Source organism: Notamacropus eugenii, chromosome 7 (assembly GCF_028372415.1).
Source record: "Notamacropus eugenii isolate mMacEug1 chromosome 7, mMacEug1.pri_v2, whole genome shotgun sequence".
NCBI lineage: Eukaryota > Metazoa > Chordata > Mammalia > Diprotodontia > Macropodidae > Notamacropus > Notamacropus eugenii.
The window spans coordinates 9,782,202-9,802,057 of NC_092878.1; the positions used below are offsets into that span (position 1 = coordinate 9,782,202).

At 44.1% G+C, this 19,856-nt stretch overlaps 3 protein-coding genes across 6 annotated transcripts in view; 1 reads left to right on the forward strand and 2 right to left on the reverse strand.

Moving 5' to 3' along the window:
* Positions 1 to 4,997, forward strand: part of LOC140514109 (myosin-6) — a 46,308-nt gene extending 41,311 nt beyond the window's left edge. Inside the window, exons 37-39 of the mRNA XM_072624132.1 lie at positions 1,616 to 1,711; positions 2,594 to 2,728; positions 4,882 to 4,997. Of these exons, the coding sequence (XP_072480233.1) occupies positions 1,616 to 1,711; positions 2,594 to 2,728; positions 4,882 to 4,902 (252 nt within the window). The 3' untranslated portion in view covers positions 4,903 to 4,997. The remainder of the gene's footprint in view (positions 1 to 1,615; positions 1,712 to 2,593; positions 2,729 to 4,881) is intronic.
* A 3,874-nt stretch (positions 4,998 to 8,871) lies between these two features.
* CMTM5 (CKLF like MARVEL transmembrane domain containing 5) lies at positions 8,872 to 14,816 on the reverse strand. 4 transcript variants are annotated; one of them, XM_072624134.1, is made up of 5 exons: positions 14,072 to 14,816; positions 10,821 to 10,973; positions 9,812 to 9,904; positions 9,382 to 9,418; positions 8,872 to 9,237 (listed from the first exon to the last, which is right to left on the reverse strand). In XM_072624134.1, the coding sequence occupies exons 1-5, from the start codon at positions 14,186 to 14,188 to the stop codon at positions 9,224 to 9,226; spliced, it is 414 nt and encodes a 137-aa protein (XP_072480235.1). In that variant the 5' UTR covers positions 14,189 to 14,816; the 3' UTR covers positions 8,872 to 9,223. The 4 variants fall into 4 exon arrangements, with proteins under 4 accessions (XP_072480235.1, XP_072480234.1, XP_072480237.1 ...); XM_072624133.1 differs by having other exon boundaries at positions 9,382 to 9,466; XM_072624136.1 differs by lacking the exon at positions 9,812 to 9,904 and having other exon boundaries at positions 9,382 to 9,466.
* Positions 14,817 to 15,456: 640 nt separating this feature from the next.
* IL25 (interleukin 25) lies at positions 15,457 to 18,678 on the reverse strand. The gene is made up of 3 exons (XM_072623923.1): positions 18,670 to 18,678; positions 17,965 to 18,224; positions 15,457 to 16,358 (listed from the first exon to the last, which is right to left on the reverse strand). The coding sequence occupies exons 1-3, from the start codon at positions 18,676 to 18,678 to the stop codon at positions 16,097 to 16,099; spliced, it is 531 nt and encodes a 176-aa protein (XP_072480024.1). The 3' UTR covers positions 15,457 to 16,096.
* Positions 18,679 to 19,856: the final 1,178 nt, after the last annotated feature.

Below are 19,856 nucleotides of genomic sequence, written 5' to 3' on the forward strand. Positions count from 1 at the left end.
GACAAGGCTTATTATCCCACTTGATTAGAAAGCACGGAAAAGAAATGGTACTTGCCCAAGGACAGATATGCAGATCAAGGAAAATACAGTCTCCACAATCTCAGCTCAAATCTTCAGATCCTGCTGTGAAGAGGCAGTAGATTGGGGGATGGAAGGGGACAACAAAACAGAAAAAGCAGAGGGAGGGAAATAGCTTGAGATTCTTCTGATCAGCCAAAAGCAAAATACATTATGATAGTGTCCATTGTGGTTCTTAGGGGCTACAGAAGACAGATCATCTGTCTAGAAAAAGGAGATACTTGGAAATTGTGTTACCTCCGTTAGACTCTAGACCACGGGTTTTTAACCAGGGGTCCATAGACCCTCAAAAGGTCCATGGACAGATTTGCAAAGGGAGGAGGCATATGAATTTATTTTTTTTAATATATTGAGGTCAGTATTTCAACGTTTCTTCTATGATCCTATTTTGTTATGCATTTTGCAACATTATTCCAAGAAAGTAATCCATAAGCTTTACCAAACTGCCAAAGGGATCAGATACAAAAGAGTTTAAGAACCCCTGCTCTACATTATTTTTATTAATCTCCTCACCATATTTTCTGTTCAAAAATTTTTTTCCAGAAATACCCATTTAAAAAAATTAGCAATTCTAACCCTAACCTCAAGTCTGCTCACATCAAAACTATTCTAGTTGTCCTAGAACCTAGAATTACCTGGAAACTCTTCCCAACTTCCTCCTACACCCCAACAGTATTTAAGTTGGTGCTTTCATCTCCCGATTTGGAGTAAGCTAATAACCTCATATTGTTGAACTCTTTTGCATTGGTTCTAGAACCAGACCTAGTTGCCTTCCTTGAGACAATTCCGCTCTAGAATTAAAGGACATTACTGTGGTACTTTTTGCTACTGCTTACAGGGGTGGGGAACCTATGGCCTTCTAGGTCCTTGGGTGCAGCCTTTTGTCTGAGTGCAAGCTTTACAGAACAAATCCTTTTATATTAAGGGGATCTGTTCTGTGAAGTTTGGATTCAGTCAAAGGACCACACTTGACGACCTAGAGGACCTCGAGGCCAAAGATTCTCCACCCCAGCTTAGAACCTATTCATATGCTTGGTGCCTGGGAGAGGGGATGGAAGTATAGATGAAAGGGAATTTTCATGTGATAATATCTGTAAAGCACTTCACACAATGCCTGGCACCTTTGTTGTTGCTGCTGAGTCATTTTCCAGTCGTGTCCAACTCTTCCTGATCCCTTTTGGAGTTTTCTTGGCAAGGATACTGGAGTGGATTGCTATTTCCCTTCTCCAACTCATTTTACAGATGAGGAAACTGAGGCAAACAGAGTTAAGTGACTTGCCCAGGGTCACACAGCTAGTAAGTGTCTGAAGCCAGATTTGAACTCAGGAAGAAGAGTCTTCCTTACTCCAGGCCTGGCACTTTATCCTGTACGAAACCTAGCTGGCCCATGCCTAGCACATAGTAGGTGCTATGGAAATGTTTATTTCCTTCCCTTCAAAGCCCCCTCCCTTCATTCTCTGCCATGAATCTCTGTCCTCACCCCTTCAGTCATGCACACACTCCCCATCCCCTGAGCGGCTTCTTTTTCCCTCTGCAGACAGAGGAAGACAGGAAGAACTTGCTCCGCCTCCAGGACCTGGTGGACAAACTGCAGCTGAAGGTCAAGGCCTACAAGAGGCAGGCTGAGGAGGCGGTAAGCAAGGGCTGCCCACGACGGGACTTGGACACAACAGGTTCAATTCAATCCAACTCACACATTTACCAAACGTCTGCTGTGTTGAACAAAAGGAGTAACAATAGCTCAGATTCTACAGGGTTTACAATTTATAAAACACTCTTTGCAGCTGCCTTGTTAAGAAAGCAGTACAGGTACCATTTATCAAACTCTAAGGCTCAGACTATTTAAGTGACTTGCCGAAGGTCACACCACTAGTTAGAGGCAGAACCAGGGTTTAAACCCAGGTCTCCAGAGACCAAGTCAATGCTGTTCCTCTCTAAGTACAGGTATGACATAAAGTATATATGACAAAAAGTGGAGGAACTGGGATTTGAACATGCAAAGCAACCCCAGGATAATACAAGGCAGCATATGATTGAATGACAAAAATGTGTAAGCATTGTGGGTAGCGTAGGCAGAGAGAGATCAGCATGTGGGTGGCTGATCAGGGAAGGCTTCTAAGCTGAGGAGGAAAAATCTAAACTGAGCATCAAAGGATGGGATAGAATTCAGACTGAAAGGATTAGGGTTGGCATCCCAAATGAAAGCGTCATCAGTAATAGAGCAAGAGAGGAAATGTTGTATCCAGGGGATTGTCAAGAGACTAGTTGTGCACATAAAAGGTAGGAGGTGAGGTTGACAGGCAAGATTAAGGAGTTTGAACTTTATTTTATGGGTAAAAGGGGACTACTGAACATTTGATGCATGAAAATAATGTGATTAAAGATGTCTAGACTAGGGTTAGAGGCCTTCAGTCTGGGCAACGGACCCAAGTCTTCAGAATGGGAAGATGGAGATGGTTTCAGCTCCTCTCTGATCTTTCTCCCCACTCCTATTATCTTCTCTCATCCGTCACAGGAGGAACAGGCCAATAGCAACCTGTCCAAGTTCCGGAAGGTACAACATGAGCTGGATGAGGCCGAGGAGCGGGCTGACATTGCTGAGTCCCAAGTCAACAAGCTTCGGGCCAAGAGCCGTGACATCGGTGCCAAGGTAAGCTGACTTCATGGACAGCCCTGTCAAACACCCTCATACTTCATGAAATAATGTAACAAGTGCTTCTTTCCTCCCACCCTAAGCAGTATCCCAACCCCCATTCATGAATCAGAAGCCCAAGGTGCTTAAAGTTTGACTCTTAGAAGCCTTAAGCTTAGGCTATGAGACCCCAATTTGTGATTCCCCAAGATATATTCCCTGAGTTCTTCTCAACTCATCCTATGAAGAAACATGGGGACCATGACAACTACCCAACAGAGTTGGTCTCAGAAGTTACATACAATTCCCATCCATCATAGACTATCTCTCCTACATTTCTAATTATACCATCTTGCCAGCCAAGGAACCAGCTTCACTGGGGAACTGTTAAACCAGGGTTATATATTCCAAAATGCCCACAGCCACTATACATGCCCTTCTGTCTACTGGCACCTTTTTTCTCCTCTTTTTCCATTCTTCAGTACCTATCATTGTTCTTTAGCCAAGGTGTGATTAATGACAAGAGCATATACTCAACTTCACAAATAGTAGCCATGATAAAGCACAGGATTTAGAATTAGAGGAACTGCGTTCAATCCTTTGCTCTACTACTTGCCAGCTGCATGACTTGGTCAAGTGACTTAACCTCTCAGAGTCAGTTTCCTCATCTGCATAATGAAGGGGGTCAACTAGATGACCTCTAAGGTCCCTTTCAGCTCCACATCTTTGACCCTATGCTTCGGAATTTTAAACCAGCACATTCACAACCACAGTCTTCTCCAGGTCCCCATTCTTTAGCAAACTGGAGGAATTGACCAAATCTGTGATTTCTAGACTAAATTACTCCAGGCCTCCCCCACTCTGGGGAACAGGCTCTGTCCGTAGCCTCATGCATATCTGCCCCCACTAGCTTCCCATCCACCCCACGCCCCCAGATCTTTTCCAGTGGCCCATGCATAGTCTTCACCTCCTGTCCTCAAAATCCATGTTAATTCTGAAGTCGCAGCCTCATATTAGCATAGTCGTGCCCAAGTGACTAATGCTCATAACAGGGTAACTCATGCAGATTTATGAAGCTACAGGCACAAGATATTTAAAACTGATAGTAGAGTGATCCCCACCAAAATATAGAACTTGTAAACTTGGGGCCCTGACCTTTTACTTCCAGAGAGAATCCTTTAAATCCCTAACACCCTGTGACTTCTCTTAGGGACATCCCAGGAGATCCTGGACTCTCCCAGGGAGCTTCTCCTCCTCCCACAAAACAAGAAAGAAAGAAAGAGAGAAAGAGAGGAAAAAAGAAAGAGAGAGAGAGAAAGAGAGAAAGAAAGAAAAAAAGAAAAAAAAAGAGGGAGGAAGGAAGGAAGGAAGAAAAAAGAACAAAAGGTTCCTTGACCACTCCCACAGAGACTTCCTTACACACACAAGCCAACAAAGCTGTCACCTCTCACTGGGAGAGTGAAGCCCCCACCACACACACAGGCACACACACACACACACACACACACACACACACACACACAGACCCCTCACAAACCTGGTGAGTCGCACACTCTCCAAATTAATAATTAATAAGAGCCGCTAGGCAGCACAGTGTTAGAGGCCAGGCCTGAAGTCAGGAAGACTCATCTTCCTGAGTTCAAATCTAGCTTCAGATCCTTATTAGCTGTGTGACCCTGAGCAAGTCACTTAACCCTGTTTGCCTCAGTTTCTTCATCTGTAAAATGAGCCGGAGAGGGAAAGAGCAAATGTCTTTCTCTAATGTCTTTGCCAAGAAAACCGCCAAAGGGGCCACGAAGAATCCACTGAAAAACAACTAAACAGCAAAACAAAGCATTTATTTAGCACTTGGGGTTTGCAAAGCATTTTACAAGTGTTATCTTATTTGATCCTTACATCAGTCCTGTGATTTAGGGGCTGTTATCCTCCCCATTTAATGGATGAGGAAAATGAAAGAGATTAAATGACTTGCCAAGGGTCCCACGGAGGCAGGATTCAGACCCAAGGCCTGCCTGACTCCAAGCTCAGCATACTTTGAACTGCACCACCTAGTCACCTTGATACTTACTGAATTCTGATACACCACATCCCTAAGCCCATCCTCCAGCCTTGGGTTGTTATTCTCCTTTCTGCTGTAATATCTCTCTGACTTCTCCTATTCTCTTCTGCAGAAGATGCATGATGAGGAATAGACCTCCTCCCTTCAGCTCAAGCAAGACCCTTTGTTCTCCTCCATCCCAGGGGTCCAGAATGACCCACACACAATAAATCTATACTTTAGATCCAATGCCTTTGTCCTTTCTGCCTACTCTCTGCCTTCTCTCCTATTACAAGAAACCAAGGGTGCCCCATCCTGCAGGTGGGGAAGACCCATCCACTGGGGCAGTGGGATCAAACTCTCATAGAAATGTGGGCCACTAAACCATACATAAGGCTGCATATTGACTTAGTTTTAAATGTCATGTTATCTATATTTTATGGCATTTTATTGATTTTGTTAAATATGTCCCAATTCCATTTTAGTCTGGTTCAGAGAACACTCAGGAAGGGCTTCATGTAGAAGATGGTACTTGGACTACATCTTGAAGGAAGAGGGGGATTCTTTGAGTTTGAGAGGAGGAAGGAATGTGATCCAGGCATGGAAAATAGATAGTACCAAGGCTCAGAAGTGGAAAATGGATTGTTCTATGTGAAGAAAAAAGACAAATCCAGTTTGGCTTGATCATAGAGTGAAGGAGGGGAAATCATATACTGGAAGGATGGGAAGAGGTTAGGGCCAGGTGGTAACAGACTGGAAAAGCTAAACTGAGGACTTTATACCTTATCTAAGAGGTCATTAGGAGTCACTGAAGTTTATTCAGATTGGGAAAGACATGGTCAGATCTGGACTTAAAGAAAATCACTTTGACAGCTGTGTGGAAGATGAACTAGAGAGGAAAGAGATTGGAGGCAAGGAGACTAAATTAAGAGGTATTATTTGTGAGGACAGCCCCCAAAATCTGAAATAGTTTTACAAAGATATTTATTAGGTCATTCAGTAAAGGAGACCAAACCAGAAAGATGTGGGTCCCTCTCATCCAGGCTCTGGAATGGTTATGTTATATAGAATCTAGACAAAAGGGTACATGAACCACATACACATGGTTAAGCAAAGTTTCTGAGAAGACAACCTGAAAGCAAGGGAGACTGAAATAGATATGAGTAAGTAACTTTTCAATGAAATTTAGGTGAACCTAAAACACAAGCTTGGGTGAATCCATCATAAGTCCTGGGTGTTGTAAGTCCAAACAAGAATGCTTTGGGTGGATCCAGGACTGGGGAGAATGCAAAATGCTTTGTAGCCATTTCCAGTATTCCTAGAGTTACTGGGGCCAGGCGATGTTATGAATGTTAACAGCCTTTAATTGAATAGGGTTGGATTTAAGCAATATAATGATTTTTCCAAACAATATAATAAATCATTTTTCCTACAGAGGGCATTGTGATAATCTGGGTGAGAGATGATGAGGGCCAGGGCTAAGAGAGTGAATGTATCAGTAGAGAGAACAGGTAAGGTTCAAGAGACGTTGGGGAGGTAGAACAGGACTACCAACTAGTCATATAGATATGGGTGAGGGAGAGTGAGGAGACAAAGATAACACTGGGCTTATGAACCTCGGACACTGGAAGATTGGTGGTGCCTTCCAAAGAAATAAGAAAGTTTGGAAGGGGGGGGAGTTTGGGGGAAATGACTATTATTTCTATTTCTACCTTCATTGAATTCCCTGAATTCTTCACATTTCTTCCTACCCACATGTTCTCCCTCACATCCTTCCCACACATGCTTCCCCATGCTTTTGCTTAGTGTGTTCCTTTTAAATAAGGTATCTGATTTCTAAAGCTATATCCAGTTATGGATCCCACCCTCTGGGGTCAGATGAGTTTCTTTGCCTTGAGATTTCTGGGTTGCCTTTCTTGTCAGTCATATCATCACTAGTTCCTTTCTTGAATCTTTGTCTCCTGAGAATTTCTAGACATCTTTAGGGCTATTCTGTTTCCTACTCTTGTAGGCACTCTTTCGTGGCTTAACTTGGAGAATATACCTGCCATTTTTATCCTTCTTCCTTCCTTTTCAGGTTCAAAGTTGAAATTTACGACCTTTAGGCTTGTAATTTATGACCCTTTACTGAATCTCTGGGTTCACGTGAGGTCCAGTTCTCATGAACCCAGTTCAATTCTTAGAGCTCTCAGCATCTAAATCTGTGGCTCACATTCCTAACCAAGTTTTTCCTGGGAACATCATAATTTGACTCAATTTTCTGCCCATTCAGGATTCCCCTGTGAACACTGGGATTTGGTTTTTGTCTAAGGCTAATGGTTCTTAGTCTGCCATCTATGAACTTGTTTTATATATGTATATGTATATGTATATGTATGTATGTATGTGTATATGTGTGTGTATATATTCTATATGCATATGTGTATATATACATATGTATGTGCGTATATATATGTATTGATAACTGTATTTTAATAGGAATGACTTCCTTTATCTTATACATCTAAAAAAATTATTCTTAGGAGAGGTCCATCAGTTTCACCAAACTGCCAGAGAGGTCCATGAAAAAAAAAAGAAAAAGGTTAATAACTCTTGCTCCAAATCCCTTCAGGTCTCTCATACAAGAACTCAGGGTAACCAGACATTGAATATAAGATGAATTTTATTTAAATTGACAGAACACAAAGCACTCATACCGAAGCATTTAAATAGTCAGTACAACTTCCCTTCCCCTCCAATGGGAAGACATCTTTCCTGAGGACCTACACAGTACTTTAAACTTCGGTACTCTTTGATGCCTTGTTCCCACCCTAAGGGTTTTGAAAGTACTTATTGTTTTCTAGCACTTGGAGAATCCAGCAACCCTTCCTTTTTGTGAACCTCCACCTCTCTCCGAAGGTGTACAGTCCTTATAGTGCTAACCTGGGAGAGAGAGCAGCTGTGATGCTCTCAACAAGAGGAACTTGGAGCTACTAGGAAGTCCAGAAATCCCCTCTTTTGCTGGATCTTGCTTTTCCCTGAGACCAGTACAGTCCTCATGGCTCAGTACCAGTGAAGAAATACATCTAGGTTGATCCAGTACTTTGTCAGCTCCTTCTCTCCTTTCATATCTCCGTCTGCTGAAAGTTCTTTTTCTCTCTGACTTATCCTTCAGAAGAATACTCCCTCCCCTCTCCAGAACTCCAGTCAGTTTTTTCTGTGTCTCAATCTGGTACCATTGTTCGTACTATGAACATGTTGGGTCCATAAAAGGACTAGACTACTTGGTTGTGCCAGCCATTCTCCAAAGAACCTAGTTCATGTCCGTATGTAACCTCTCTCTCCCTTTGTTTCTACACACACACACACACACACACACACACACACACACACACACACACACACACACACACACACACACCCCTTCCTCAGGATAGCCCTCTCATTTAACAGTAAAACCTAAAGACATGAGCTTTGTCAGCAAAGGGATGTCAACTCATTATTCCTAATTGTCATGAGTGCTAGAAAAAAGAGATATGGTGCGATAAGGACTCAGGGGAAATGAATCACATTTTTTTCTAGAAAATTCACATATTTTCCACATACAAGAAAGAAAAGGAGTGTGCTTTTCATGAGATATATTGAGTATACCATCTATCTACATTTTTACCATCCCTTGTTAGAAACACTGCATTTTGGGAGAAGAGCCCTTTATTCTCATATTTTATTGGTCCAGAAACCCAAATTGTTTTCTCTGAAACATTTTCTCAACTTGCAATTCGCTATCCAAAGTGAACAAAGCCTTCTCTCTGTGTCTGTCCTCTTACTGTCTGTCTGTCTCTTTCTCTGTCTCCTAGACACCCCCATGCAATTGGTTCTTCTTTCCATATCTGCTTCTCTCTGTAGTATCTAGCATTACACATCTGTATAAATAATTTTTTCTCTCTTGATCAAATCTGCATATCTTTAGACAAGTATATTCTCCCTGGTCCTTGTTAACAATCCCCTCTCCACTTTTACCATCATACACACACATACACACACACACACACACACACACACACACATTTTTTCTTCAAAGAAAAAAAGCCACCTGTACATTCAGAACTTACCTAACTTACTGGGAAAGAGACAGACTCAGACCCAGGATTTAACACCTTTAATTTGTGAACAGTGTTTGGGACCTAAGGGCTTAGCCAGACCCAAAACGCCTTCCGCAACTTGTCTGCTCTCTTCCTTCCCTTCCCACCCAACCTCCAGTATCAATCTGTCTCTTTGGTCCAGTGGCAGCCTGGGTCTTGCTGCTGGAGAGCTGACTGCATACACATTCGAGATTCCGTGTGCTTCCTGGCCTTGGGGGGAGCCTCAAGGAGCAGGAGAGTTGTTCCCCTGCTCATTTCTCCTCAGGCTGGGTGGATCCCTGAAGATTCATCAGGTTTCTGAGGCTTTTAGGAACTACAGGATTCATAATAGAAACCAGAACTTCTGGGATTCACTCACTGTTGGTCCCCTGGAGAAATATAACCAGAGAGAGGACATGAGGATACAGACTAAAGCTCTCCCCTCACATTACCTCTCCTCTGTTGAAAGGGGCCAGTAGAGGGGTAGAGGAGAATGCATTGGTCATGGGCTGTAGGAGAGTATGCCTACTCACCCTGGGTGGGGTTGGGTGCCATCTCTGCCTGGTAGATCTTGAAGGCATCATAGACAAAGACAAAGACAACTATAATACCGAAAACCTAGGGTAAGGGGGAGGAAGGTATGGAGATTTGGGGGTAAAACAGTAGAAGTTGTAAGACTAGAAAATGGAAGAGGATAGTGTAGGGAGAGGGGTAGGGTGGAAAGAGGCCTTGTAACAGGGTAAGAGGCAGTATGCCTCTAGGGGGAAGAGGAAGAAGATCCAGAAGACACTGGGGCACCTTACCCAAACTTTACCCAGCTTCCTTCCCCCAGGGACAAGCAAGGTTTGGGGTCTCAACCAGGGGGCACTCTTTGGGGGACAATGGCAAACAGTGCTTGGTAGAAAAGAGGAGCAGGAGAAGAGCAGGTGGACTAGGGGGTCTATGAAGCGAAAGGTCACTCACAAAAGCAGCAATGGCAGGTCCCTCCCGAGAGACCACAGCAGCAAAAGACACCACAAGGAGGATGACAACAGCACTGACACATCGAAGGAAGTCCTGAGAGTGGAGAAGAATACAAACAGAGAAGACAAAAGGTCCAAGATGGGGGACAATGGCAGGGTCAACGCTGAGGAAGCTGGGGACCCTGAGGTAGCACCCAATCTGCTGTTGCATCAATGAACCAACTCGCCCTAACTAGGGTTGGAGGGGAGGGTGAAGATGCTGATGGAAGAGACCTATTGCATCTCCTTTCCCCCAGCTCATGGTCTCCTGGGCTGCCCTGGTTTGCAATAGGGCTTGATTACTGAAAAGAAACACAGAGTTACCTTACACAGCTGATCCCTCAGTTGGCAGGATGGAGCAAGAAGGGAGGCAGGGGTAATTCTACTCCAAATTAAGCTTTAGACCCTATGTTACTGAACCTCAGACTCCTTCCTGAACTCTACCTCCATGAGTCTGTCTTCAGGAAGTGAGCACCTGGGGTGGGGGGTGGGGATGGTGAAAAAACAAAGCCAAAGGATGGGAACATTGGGAGAAGGAGAAGTAGAGTTTTAAGGACTTCTAACCTCAGATTGCCTTCCAAATCTGCCCACTACTTTGCTATGTTGCCTTGAACGGATCACTTTCCCCTCTCGGTCTGTTTCCTTATCTATAAAACCTATAGTTCCTTTAAGTACTAAGATTCTTTGATCGAATGCCTCACATGCATATTCGCTGTGATATCATATGTAAATGAACTCTGTTATTTTTGAGTCAACTGTCTGAGCACTTTTTCTTTCTTTTACAAGAAAGATGGCATCCACACGACCCCAAATTGGGAAGTTAAAGAAGGGAGGCTGAGTCTGGGTGCCGAGATAGGGAGGGTGGCTACAGCAGAGACTGACCTGGGCAGGAATACCAAGGGAAGATGGTTCAGAGGAGTAGAAGGAAAAAGGGATGGGGACCAGAGGGCTGGAAAGAACTGCCTTCTCACCAAACAGGGCCAGTTGAGGCGCTCGAAACGCTGGTAGGACTGGGTAGCATAGAGGAAGATGAAGGCCAACGTGATGAGGAACTCAAGCAGTGGGGCTGCCATGTAGGCTGAGATGGAGGCAGCAAAGCATATGGTCATGATGAAGGTCAGAGCCTGTAGGGCAGAACCATCCTGAGTGCCTTGCAAGCATCCAGAATCTCCTACCACCCATCCTCACAGCCATCCCAAACTAGGCTTCAGCCTGGCTTTCTCCATCCCAGGGGAAAGACTCAGCTTGGCAAGAATTGTCAGTCCAATGATACAGGTGAAAAGGATAGTTTAAAAAAAATCGAGGAGTTGCCCATCAATTGGGGCAATAGCTGAACAAGTTGTGGTATATGACTGTAACGGAATACTGTTGTACTGTAAGAAATGACGAACAGGCAGACTTCAGAAAAACCTGGAAAGATTTATATGAGCTGATGCGGAGTGAAAGGAGCAGAACCAGGAAAGACTGTAAGAGCCACAGTGTGCAAGGACTGTTTTTGATAGACTTAGCCCTTCACAGCAATGCAAGAATTTAAAACATTTCCAAAGGCCTCATGATGCAAATGCCATCCACATCCAGAGGAAGAACTGTAGAGTTAGAATGCAGAATGAAACAGACTATTTTCTCTTTTGTTATGTTTTGGTTTGTTTTGGATTTTCTCATGGTTTTTCCCATTCATTTTAATTCTTCTATGAGATAGAACTAATGTGAAAATGTGTTTAATAAGAACGTATGTATAGAACCCATGTAAGGTTGCATGCCATCTTGAGGAGGGAGGGGGAGAAAATGTAAGACTTATGGAAGTGATTGTTGAAAACTGAAAAAAAAACAGTTATATAAAAAAGATCTTAGTAGTTAAGGAAATGTTAATGACAGATCGAATAAAATTAAAGGTTTGATTTAAAAAAAAAAAAAAAGCCAAATTCTGTGTAATTATAATGACTGATGTTGGCCCTGAGAAAAGACAAAAAAATGCTCCTTTTTGCTTTCCTTGGAGAAAAAAGGGTACTGTGAATACAGAATGTTGCATACACAGCCAGATACGATTATTCTATTAATTTTGTTTGTTTATTTCTCTTTGTTACAAAAGAAGGCTCTTCAGAAAAATATATAAACAGTCAGGATGGTGCTGGAACTACCATGTCAAATTCAATACAAACTTTTTTTTAAGCTACACATAAGAGAAATTTAAAGTGCCATATACAGTCCTCTTCTGTTCTTTGCATTGGAAAATAGTCTTTGTTGGTGTTTGTCAAACTTACAATAATAAAAAAAATTTTCAAGAAGGTTAATGGGGGGCTGCGGGGAGTATATCCGTAAATGACCATTTGTGGTGAACAAATAATAATGTGAACACAAAACACATCAATAAAACTTTTTTTTTTGTAATGAGGATGTCTCTCCTCTCTCTGTCACTATCCACCAATTCCAAGAAGGTGAAACAGAAACCAAGTGATATAAAAAATCTTTGTCTTCCCCTTCTACCCCTCCCACTGAGACATTCTGGTGCCTCCGGTGAACAGTGGGTACACAAACCAGACAGGTGAGCCAGGTCAGACTGGGTAAGGCTGATGTTTCTAAGGATGATTCCAAGGGTTTGGGGAGAGACACTCATATGATATAAACAAAAAGAGCCTTGAACTTGAAGTCAGGACATGGGATCAAATCCTGATTCTGCCAGAACTAAATCACCCCAAACGTCCCTTAGAGCTTTAAATCTATGAACTACTGCCTTTCCCTGCCCTAAAACAACTGTTGTGCCTACTCACTAATGCCTAATCTACACTTCAAAAATTTCTGATTATCATCTCCACCAAATCAGATCAAAACTCTCTATGTGTTTGTAGATAATTCCATGAGGTTGGTGTGGCAAAAAAAAAAAAAAAAAAGTCATCACCTGACAACCAACCTTCTGGTAAGAAGATGAGCTAACTTGGCCCTCAGATGACCAAGATACAGTCTACCAGTGGGTCAAAATTTGGCTTCTACCAGCGGAGCCTTCGACCGAAGGGACTTTTCTGTAAGCTATGATATCTATAGATATTCTTTTATCCAGATCCACAACTAGGTTGTTGATGCTAAAAATCTTACACGGGGTGCCAACATTGAAAGAGATTGCAGCATCACTTTTAGTTATTCAGTATCAGCAAAAACAAACACAACAGCCGTGAATTTTGCACCAAGTTGAGAAAAATTCTATAAAATTGAAAGCTACCAGATGTCAATTTTCTCTTCCCACCAGCTAGACTTCAGATAAGTTCCTTTTCCTTCCTTTCCACTCTTTCCATCCTCCCCATCCCCCAACCTCGCCCCCAACAACAGCTTCAAGGTGTCCCAGGTTTCCACAGTTGTTATTCTCTCCACACATACACACACATTTAACTTAAGGGCACCTGGGTGTGTTTTGTTGCATAAAAAAAAAAAATCTGGTTAGAAGTTCTCCCTTCACCAGATGGCAAATAAAGTCTCTAAACTCACAACAATCAATAAAATTTCAGGTGCAAATGACCTTTAAAGGGGGATTGATGTTTTACTAAAATGAAAAGAGCTGTGAGTCTGTAAGTAGACTTTGATTAGGGTGAGGAAAGAAAGTGTGAGGATGACAAATATCTGAAGAAAAGGGGGGAAGTCAAAGGAAAGAAGGCTGGCAGGATCAAAGCCGTTCCTTGCTTCACAGCTTTGCCTGGAATTAGATCCCCTACCTTACTCTCAGTTTCTCCCATTCTCTCCTTGTATTAAAAAAACAAAACAAAACAAAACAAAAAAACTTATGTCTAACTTCAATCCTTCTTGCTGCAGATAAAACCCAGAGAGAGACAGAGACAAGACGAGAGAGACAGAGAGGAGAAGGAGGGAGAGAGAGAGAGAGAGAGAGAGAGAGAGAGAGAGAGAGAGAGAGAGAGAGAAGGAAAGGAGAGAGGAAAAGAGAGAGAAGGAAAGGGGGTGGGGGGAGAGAGAGAGAAGTTGACTGATAAGGGGCCCCTGGCTGAGAAGGAACTTGAGAGACCAAGGTGAGGGATACACAAGGTGGGGGCAGGAGGCAGAGAGAAAGGAGTTAAGTGGAGTTTGAGTGAGTTCAGGAAGGGGAGAGAAGAGGTACAACTGGAAGAAAAAGCCCCCTAGGGAAAGTAAGCAGAACCCAGGGAAGAGGGCACAGGGGTAGTGAGGGAAGCAAAGTGAAGAAAGGGGGAGAGGGATGGGACAGGGTGGGGCTGAGGGTTACCAGCTCAACTTCCAGAAGGATGCCCTTGGGGTTGGTGAGAAAGCTCTTGTCGATGGCGAAGCCCCGAAGTCCCAAAGCTCCCCTCTCTTCTGGAGGCTTGTCCCTGGCACTCAGCATCTCTGCAGAGGGGCTGGGGGCTAGGCAGAAGAGTGATAGACTCGGGACAGCAGATGGAAAGGGCGAAGAGTCTTCCCTCCTGGCCCCAAGAAGGGAACCGGAAATCTGGAATGGGGAGGGGAAAGAAAAGAGTGAGAGGGTGAGGGGAGGAGGGAGAGAGAAAAGGGAAAAGGAAAAACTGAGGGGAAAAGATCACAAAAAAAATGGGAGAAAGAGAAAAGCTGAGGAGGGGCAGAGGTCCTGGAAAGAGAAGGGGGTGTGCAGGATTGGCCAGGAAGAGTAGCACAGGGAGGGGGCCTGAATGGGAATGGTGGGCCAAGTAGAGACGTTCTGGGTGGGTAAGGAAAAAAATTGTTCCAGGCCACAGTGCTGCTCTCTGTCCCCTGGACTGTGCCGGGAAGATGTCCCCAACAGTGCCAGGGAGATGGGAGAAGGAGGAGGGCCAGGTGGTTAAAGATTGGGGTGGAGAGAAAAGCTTAAGCCTTCCCCTTTCCCTCAGCCAACCCCCGCCCCAAAGAAAAGTCAGACTCAAAGAAAGAAGCATAGAGACAGGCAGGGAAACAGAGACAGGCAAGTGGAATCAGAGGAAAGGGTTGGAGCGCTCCAAAGGCTCTGAACCCTGAAGACTTTTATGTCATTGATGAATCGGAAGACTTTCCTGCTCCTCCACCCATCACCCCCATCTCCTCTCCTTCTCCTCCCCTAACCCCTTCACTCTTCCTCTCCTCCATCTCTCTCCTTCCCCTCCATGGGGGAAGGAAGCTGGACCCCAGCCCAGGCTATCCCCCAGGCCCGGGTTGTGGCCTGCCGGTGGGACCCGAGCACAAAGAGAGATTGTTGGGGAGTAGGGGAGCCGCACTGGGGAACAAGGAGCCAGCTGTGTTCAGGGCTGGCGGCCTCAATGCGCCTCTGTCTCTTCTCCCTGCCTGGCCGAGGCCAGCCTGACCCCCACCCTGGGTATGTGGGGAGCGGGAGGCCGGGGAGGGGGGGAAAGACAAAAGGAAAAGGAGGAATCTTAGGAGGGGGAATTCTGCAGGTCCCAGAAATGGAGATGGAGTACAAGGGGAAAGAGAAAACAAGACTGGAGAGAAAATTGGGAACAGAAAAGGGAAACTGTACTGTGGGATGTGGGATGTGGGGTGAGGATGGGGGGAGAGACCTAAGCTTGGCTGGGGAGCAGAGGATGGGGATAGGGCTACTGGGAAAAGCCAACAACAACACATGCTACTTTCATTTCCAAAAATATTTATTTCAACGAGACCCCAAATGTTCTACCAGAACTTTGTCTCCAGAAATCAGCAGATTCATTACTCTATAGTATAACAAGTCAGCTGTCAAATTGCTTAGTACAATGGTTAAGCACTTAATGGATGCTTATTGATTTGGAGAAGGGACCAGGATACTTTGGGATGGTAGGGAGAGGTGGAAAGGGAAGGGAGTTTGTAGAGGTAGGGGAACAAAGATGAAAATGGGTGGAGCTTGTCTCCCACAGGCCAACCCCACCCCACCCCCCCAAGCTGGTAGCTCCATCTCCAGGATGTCTGTCAGATCACTGGGCAGGGTTTCCATGACTGGGGCTGCAGAAAACATCTACACAGCGACCCACCCAGAAAAATGGAGATTAGCCCAGAGTGCTCCCACCCTCCTTCCAAGCCAAATGCTCAGTACCTCAACTGAGTTTTTTTCTGTTACCTTCCTGCCAGAGTTTAGTGAGTAGGTGGATTTGGCAAAGGAAAGGTGCAGAAGTACCAGGCTTCTAGCCCTCGAACAAGGTGATTGTGCCAATGACCACAATCATCTTTGCCTGTGCTCCAAGTTTCCAGGTGAAAACCCTGACACCCAGAAACTGGTGCTCATCCAGCACTTCCCCAGGTATGGAGCTGGGTCTCCAGGCACCCAAATCTTGGGCTAGGCCCTGATCCGAGGCAAGACGCAGACACAGGCAAAGGAGACGGGGTAGACCTTCCGCTCTAGGTAATAACAGTCACTTCCTGCACGCTCGCCATGACCATGACACCGGCGCCGGTAAAAGACAGTCTGGTTGTGCCAGAGTAGCTCAGAGTTCCCACGGGGGTCCATGTTGTAGCCTGAATTCAGGCTGACGCAATGAGGGCACAGGCAGCGGGCATGATACAAGTCCTGGGGAAGCCGGTTTTCATCCCGGTCCAACCTGTTGGGATAGTTGGTTCCATGAACCCAGGTGGAAAGAGGCCCAGGAATTCACATTTAGAAGATAGAGATGGAGGGAGGGACATAAAGGATGAGAGGGTGATGGAGGAGAACAAAACAACTCCATAATGCTCTAGTTGGACCCTAGGCTATTCTCTATTATGAGGAGATTCAAGGTATTCTGGATACCACAGAAAGGCGGTTATAAGGTAGTGAAAGGAGAGACCCTAGCTGTCACCCTGACTTTCAGCCCTGCTACAGAGGGCTCTGGCTTCCAGTTGGGTCTACCCTACCAGGCATCCCCTAAAAAGGGCCCCAAATTTAGCCTACTAAGGGGCCTCCACTTCATGGCTTATCTTATGCAGGGTTTGGAATTTTGTATTAAATGAGCTCTCAAAATAGTTTTGTAACAATAATGGACAGGCAGCATGTTGTGACTTAAAGAACTCTGGACTTAGAGTCAGAAGACCTAGTGTTGAGTCCTAACTCGGTCATAACTATGTGTCTAGGGCATGTCACTGAACCTTATTTTCCTCATCTGTAGAAAGGGAAGGATAATGTCTGTATTACCTACTTCACAAGGTTGGTGTAAGGCAATATAAATCACAAAGTGCTATGGAAATTAGACTTATTATTTTATAAAAATGTGAATGATTGAGGGACCCATGGGTGATTTTGACCCAGCTCTTAGTTTCATGCTCCTTTTTTACTTTCCCCAAACCTTTAGGGCTAAGTCAGAGCTCCCTCTGGAGTTTGAGGAATTGGCATGGAGAATAGGAAGAGATTCATTCATTCATTCATCTATCCATACAACAAACTTTTACCATATAGGGGTGGGAGATGCCCACTATGACGTTTAACAATCTAGTACTGGGGTTCTTAACCCTTTAGCAGTCTGATGAAGCCAATGAACCCCTTCTTGTTCAAATGTATAAAGTGAGATGCAAATGCAAAAAAATGCATAGAATTATAAAGGAAATCAATTACGTTGAAAACATTACCAAAATGTTTTTTAAAATCAAATTCATAACCCTTGGTTAAGCACCCCTGGTTTAGTGAAAGAATGAGACAAACATATCAATAGCATGGATATAATATTATATGTCAATAAAGATATAGGGAGAAATAATACTAGTATTTCAAAGACTCATGATTTCATCCAATGTGTCACTACCGCCAATGCAGATCACAACTTACCAGATGGTCATTGAGAGTCTCTGGGTGTGAAAATTTGTCACCCTGTGACCATCTTTGGTAATAAGACTTTTCAAATAGCTAAACTGGTCTTCAGGTAAGAGATCAAGCATTTGAAAGATTTATTGCTTAGTTAGATCTATCTACCAGAGTGGACAAGCCACTAGCATAGCTCCAGGACTTTAGTGGAGGCAAAATAATACCTCAGATATATACAGTTCTTTACAATTACAAAAAAAGGCAAGCGGAGGCTGCCTCAGATAGTGCCTCCACTACAACCTACATATAAACATGGACCCGCATGAACACGAACATACATATGTGTATGTGTGTGAAACAGAGAGTGGGGTTCAGCAGGGACCCATGGGGGAAAGGAGGGCAGAGAGGAGGACAAGGAAAGTCAGTGGACTTACTCATAGCTCCAGGGAGAGATGGCCCTTGAATTGAGGGGCCCATCCCGGCTAGCCCGGCACTGGGAGGATGCAGGGGCTTTTGGGAGCTCCAAGTTTCTGGAGACTTCGAAGGGTACCGAAGGCATACTATTCCAGTTCAGCAGCTCCTCAGAAAGGTCCCGATCCTTACCACAACAGCACCTGTGGTGATGATTAGAGTCCCTCCGAAACCTCAAGCTCAGAACCTGGGTCCCTGTGGCCATTACCAGAATTCCAATCAACTGCAGAAATTAAAAAAGAGGAAGGATAAGTGAGAGGAGGGGACCCCAGGACCATTCCTCCACTCTAGTTCTCAATCCCCCAAGAGGCCCTCCTTTTTAGAGTCTGACCTCTAACTCCTCCAGGGCCCCCAAGACCACTTCCCCAGTCTAGAATCCTAGAATATTAAAGTTGGAAGGGACTTTGGAGATCATCTAATCCAATCCCCTTCTTTTATAAATAAGGTCCTTAAGACTCAGAAAGGTTACAGTCGAGTTGTCAGACCCAGATTCCTGACTCCAGCTCCAGAATTCTTTCCACTAAACCATGCTCTTCCCACAGCTGAGAACTCTTCAATGCAACCCATCCTGGACCTTATCAGCTCCACCCCAGCCTCCCTCTATCTTCCTAAGCCTCCTGACCTCAAATGGGAGGCCTTACCCTCTTCTTACTATCCCACTTACTCACCCAGTGCATGCTGGATACAAGGTACTGGACAGAGATGTCGGGAAGAGTTGATCAGAATGAAGCTGCTACCCAGGGACTCCTGGTTTTATTAACCTCTCCTTCATTTGACATGCAAATACGATATTTCCAGGGAGTGGTAATGCTCATTAAGTTGCTGAAGGCCTTAAATTATTTTTCATCTCTTCTAGAGTCTGCTTTTTTTCTTTTTCTTTATTAGCCTTTGATTTATGGGGTAAAACAAGCATTTCCATAACATAGTATAATTTTTTTAAATGATTGCCCATGAAGCTGCAAATATATTACGTAAAACAAAAGCAATGCTTCTGAATGAAGACATGAGTGAATTTATCTATGCCTCAGTTTCCTTATCTGTAAAATAGGAAGTGGAGAGTCTCCAGGAAAGTAGAAAGATCTGAAACAATGTCACATTAGGAGTGGTTAAAGGAAATGTAACATGTATAGCCTGGAGAAGATTTATGGTGCATTTAATTTCTGTCTTCGAATATTCACAACATTAATAACTAAAAGAGCTCATATTTACGCAGCAGGACTTAGAGCGGACCCTTGTCTCATAGCAGTAACCATTCTATTTGGCCTCAGAGAGCAGGATAAAGAATAGTGAGTAGAAGTTAAAAAGAGGTAAATTTAAGTTCAATATAATGAAAAACCTCCTAACAATTAAAACAATCCCAAAGTGCAGTGGGCTGCCTTGTAGGGGGCTGGTGGGGAATGTGTTCCCCAATAACAGATACCGGATGACTGCTTGTCAGGGATGAAATAATTTGCCAGCAGGGGTCCTTAACCTGGGGGCTCTGAACTTGGATTGATTGTTTTTATTAAAATTTTGATAATTGTATTTCAATATGATTGGTTTCCTTCATAATCCCATGTATCTTATTTTGTGCATTTAGGAACATTATTTTAAGACGGGGCCCATGGGCAGACAGCCAAAGCAGTTCATGACACCAAAAAGGTTAAGAACTTTTGGCCCAGAGAATTCCTGTTCCAGTACCTGTTGGACCAGATACCATCCGAGGGCCCTTCGATGATTCCATACCTTTCTTATCTTCAGGGGTATTGCATGCAACAAATGAGAACATACATGTGAAAGCTTTGGCCAAGGTGGCAAAGGGAGGAGTAAGTCTCTGCTCATTGGCTGCTCTGGGGCTTAAGTAGTCACTTTTTTT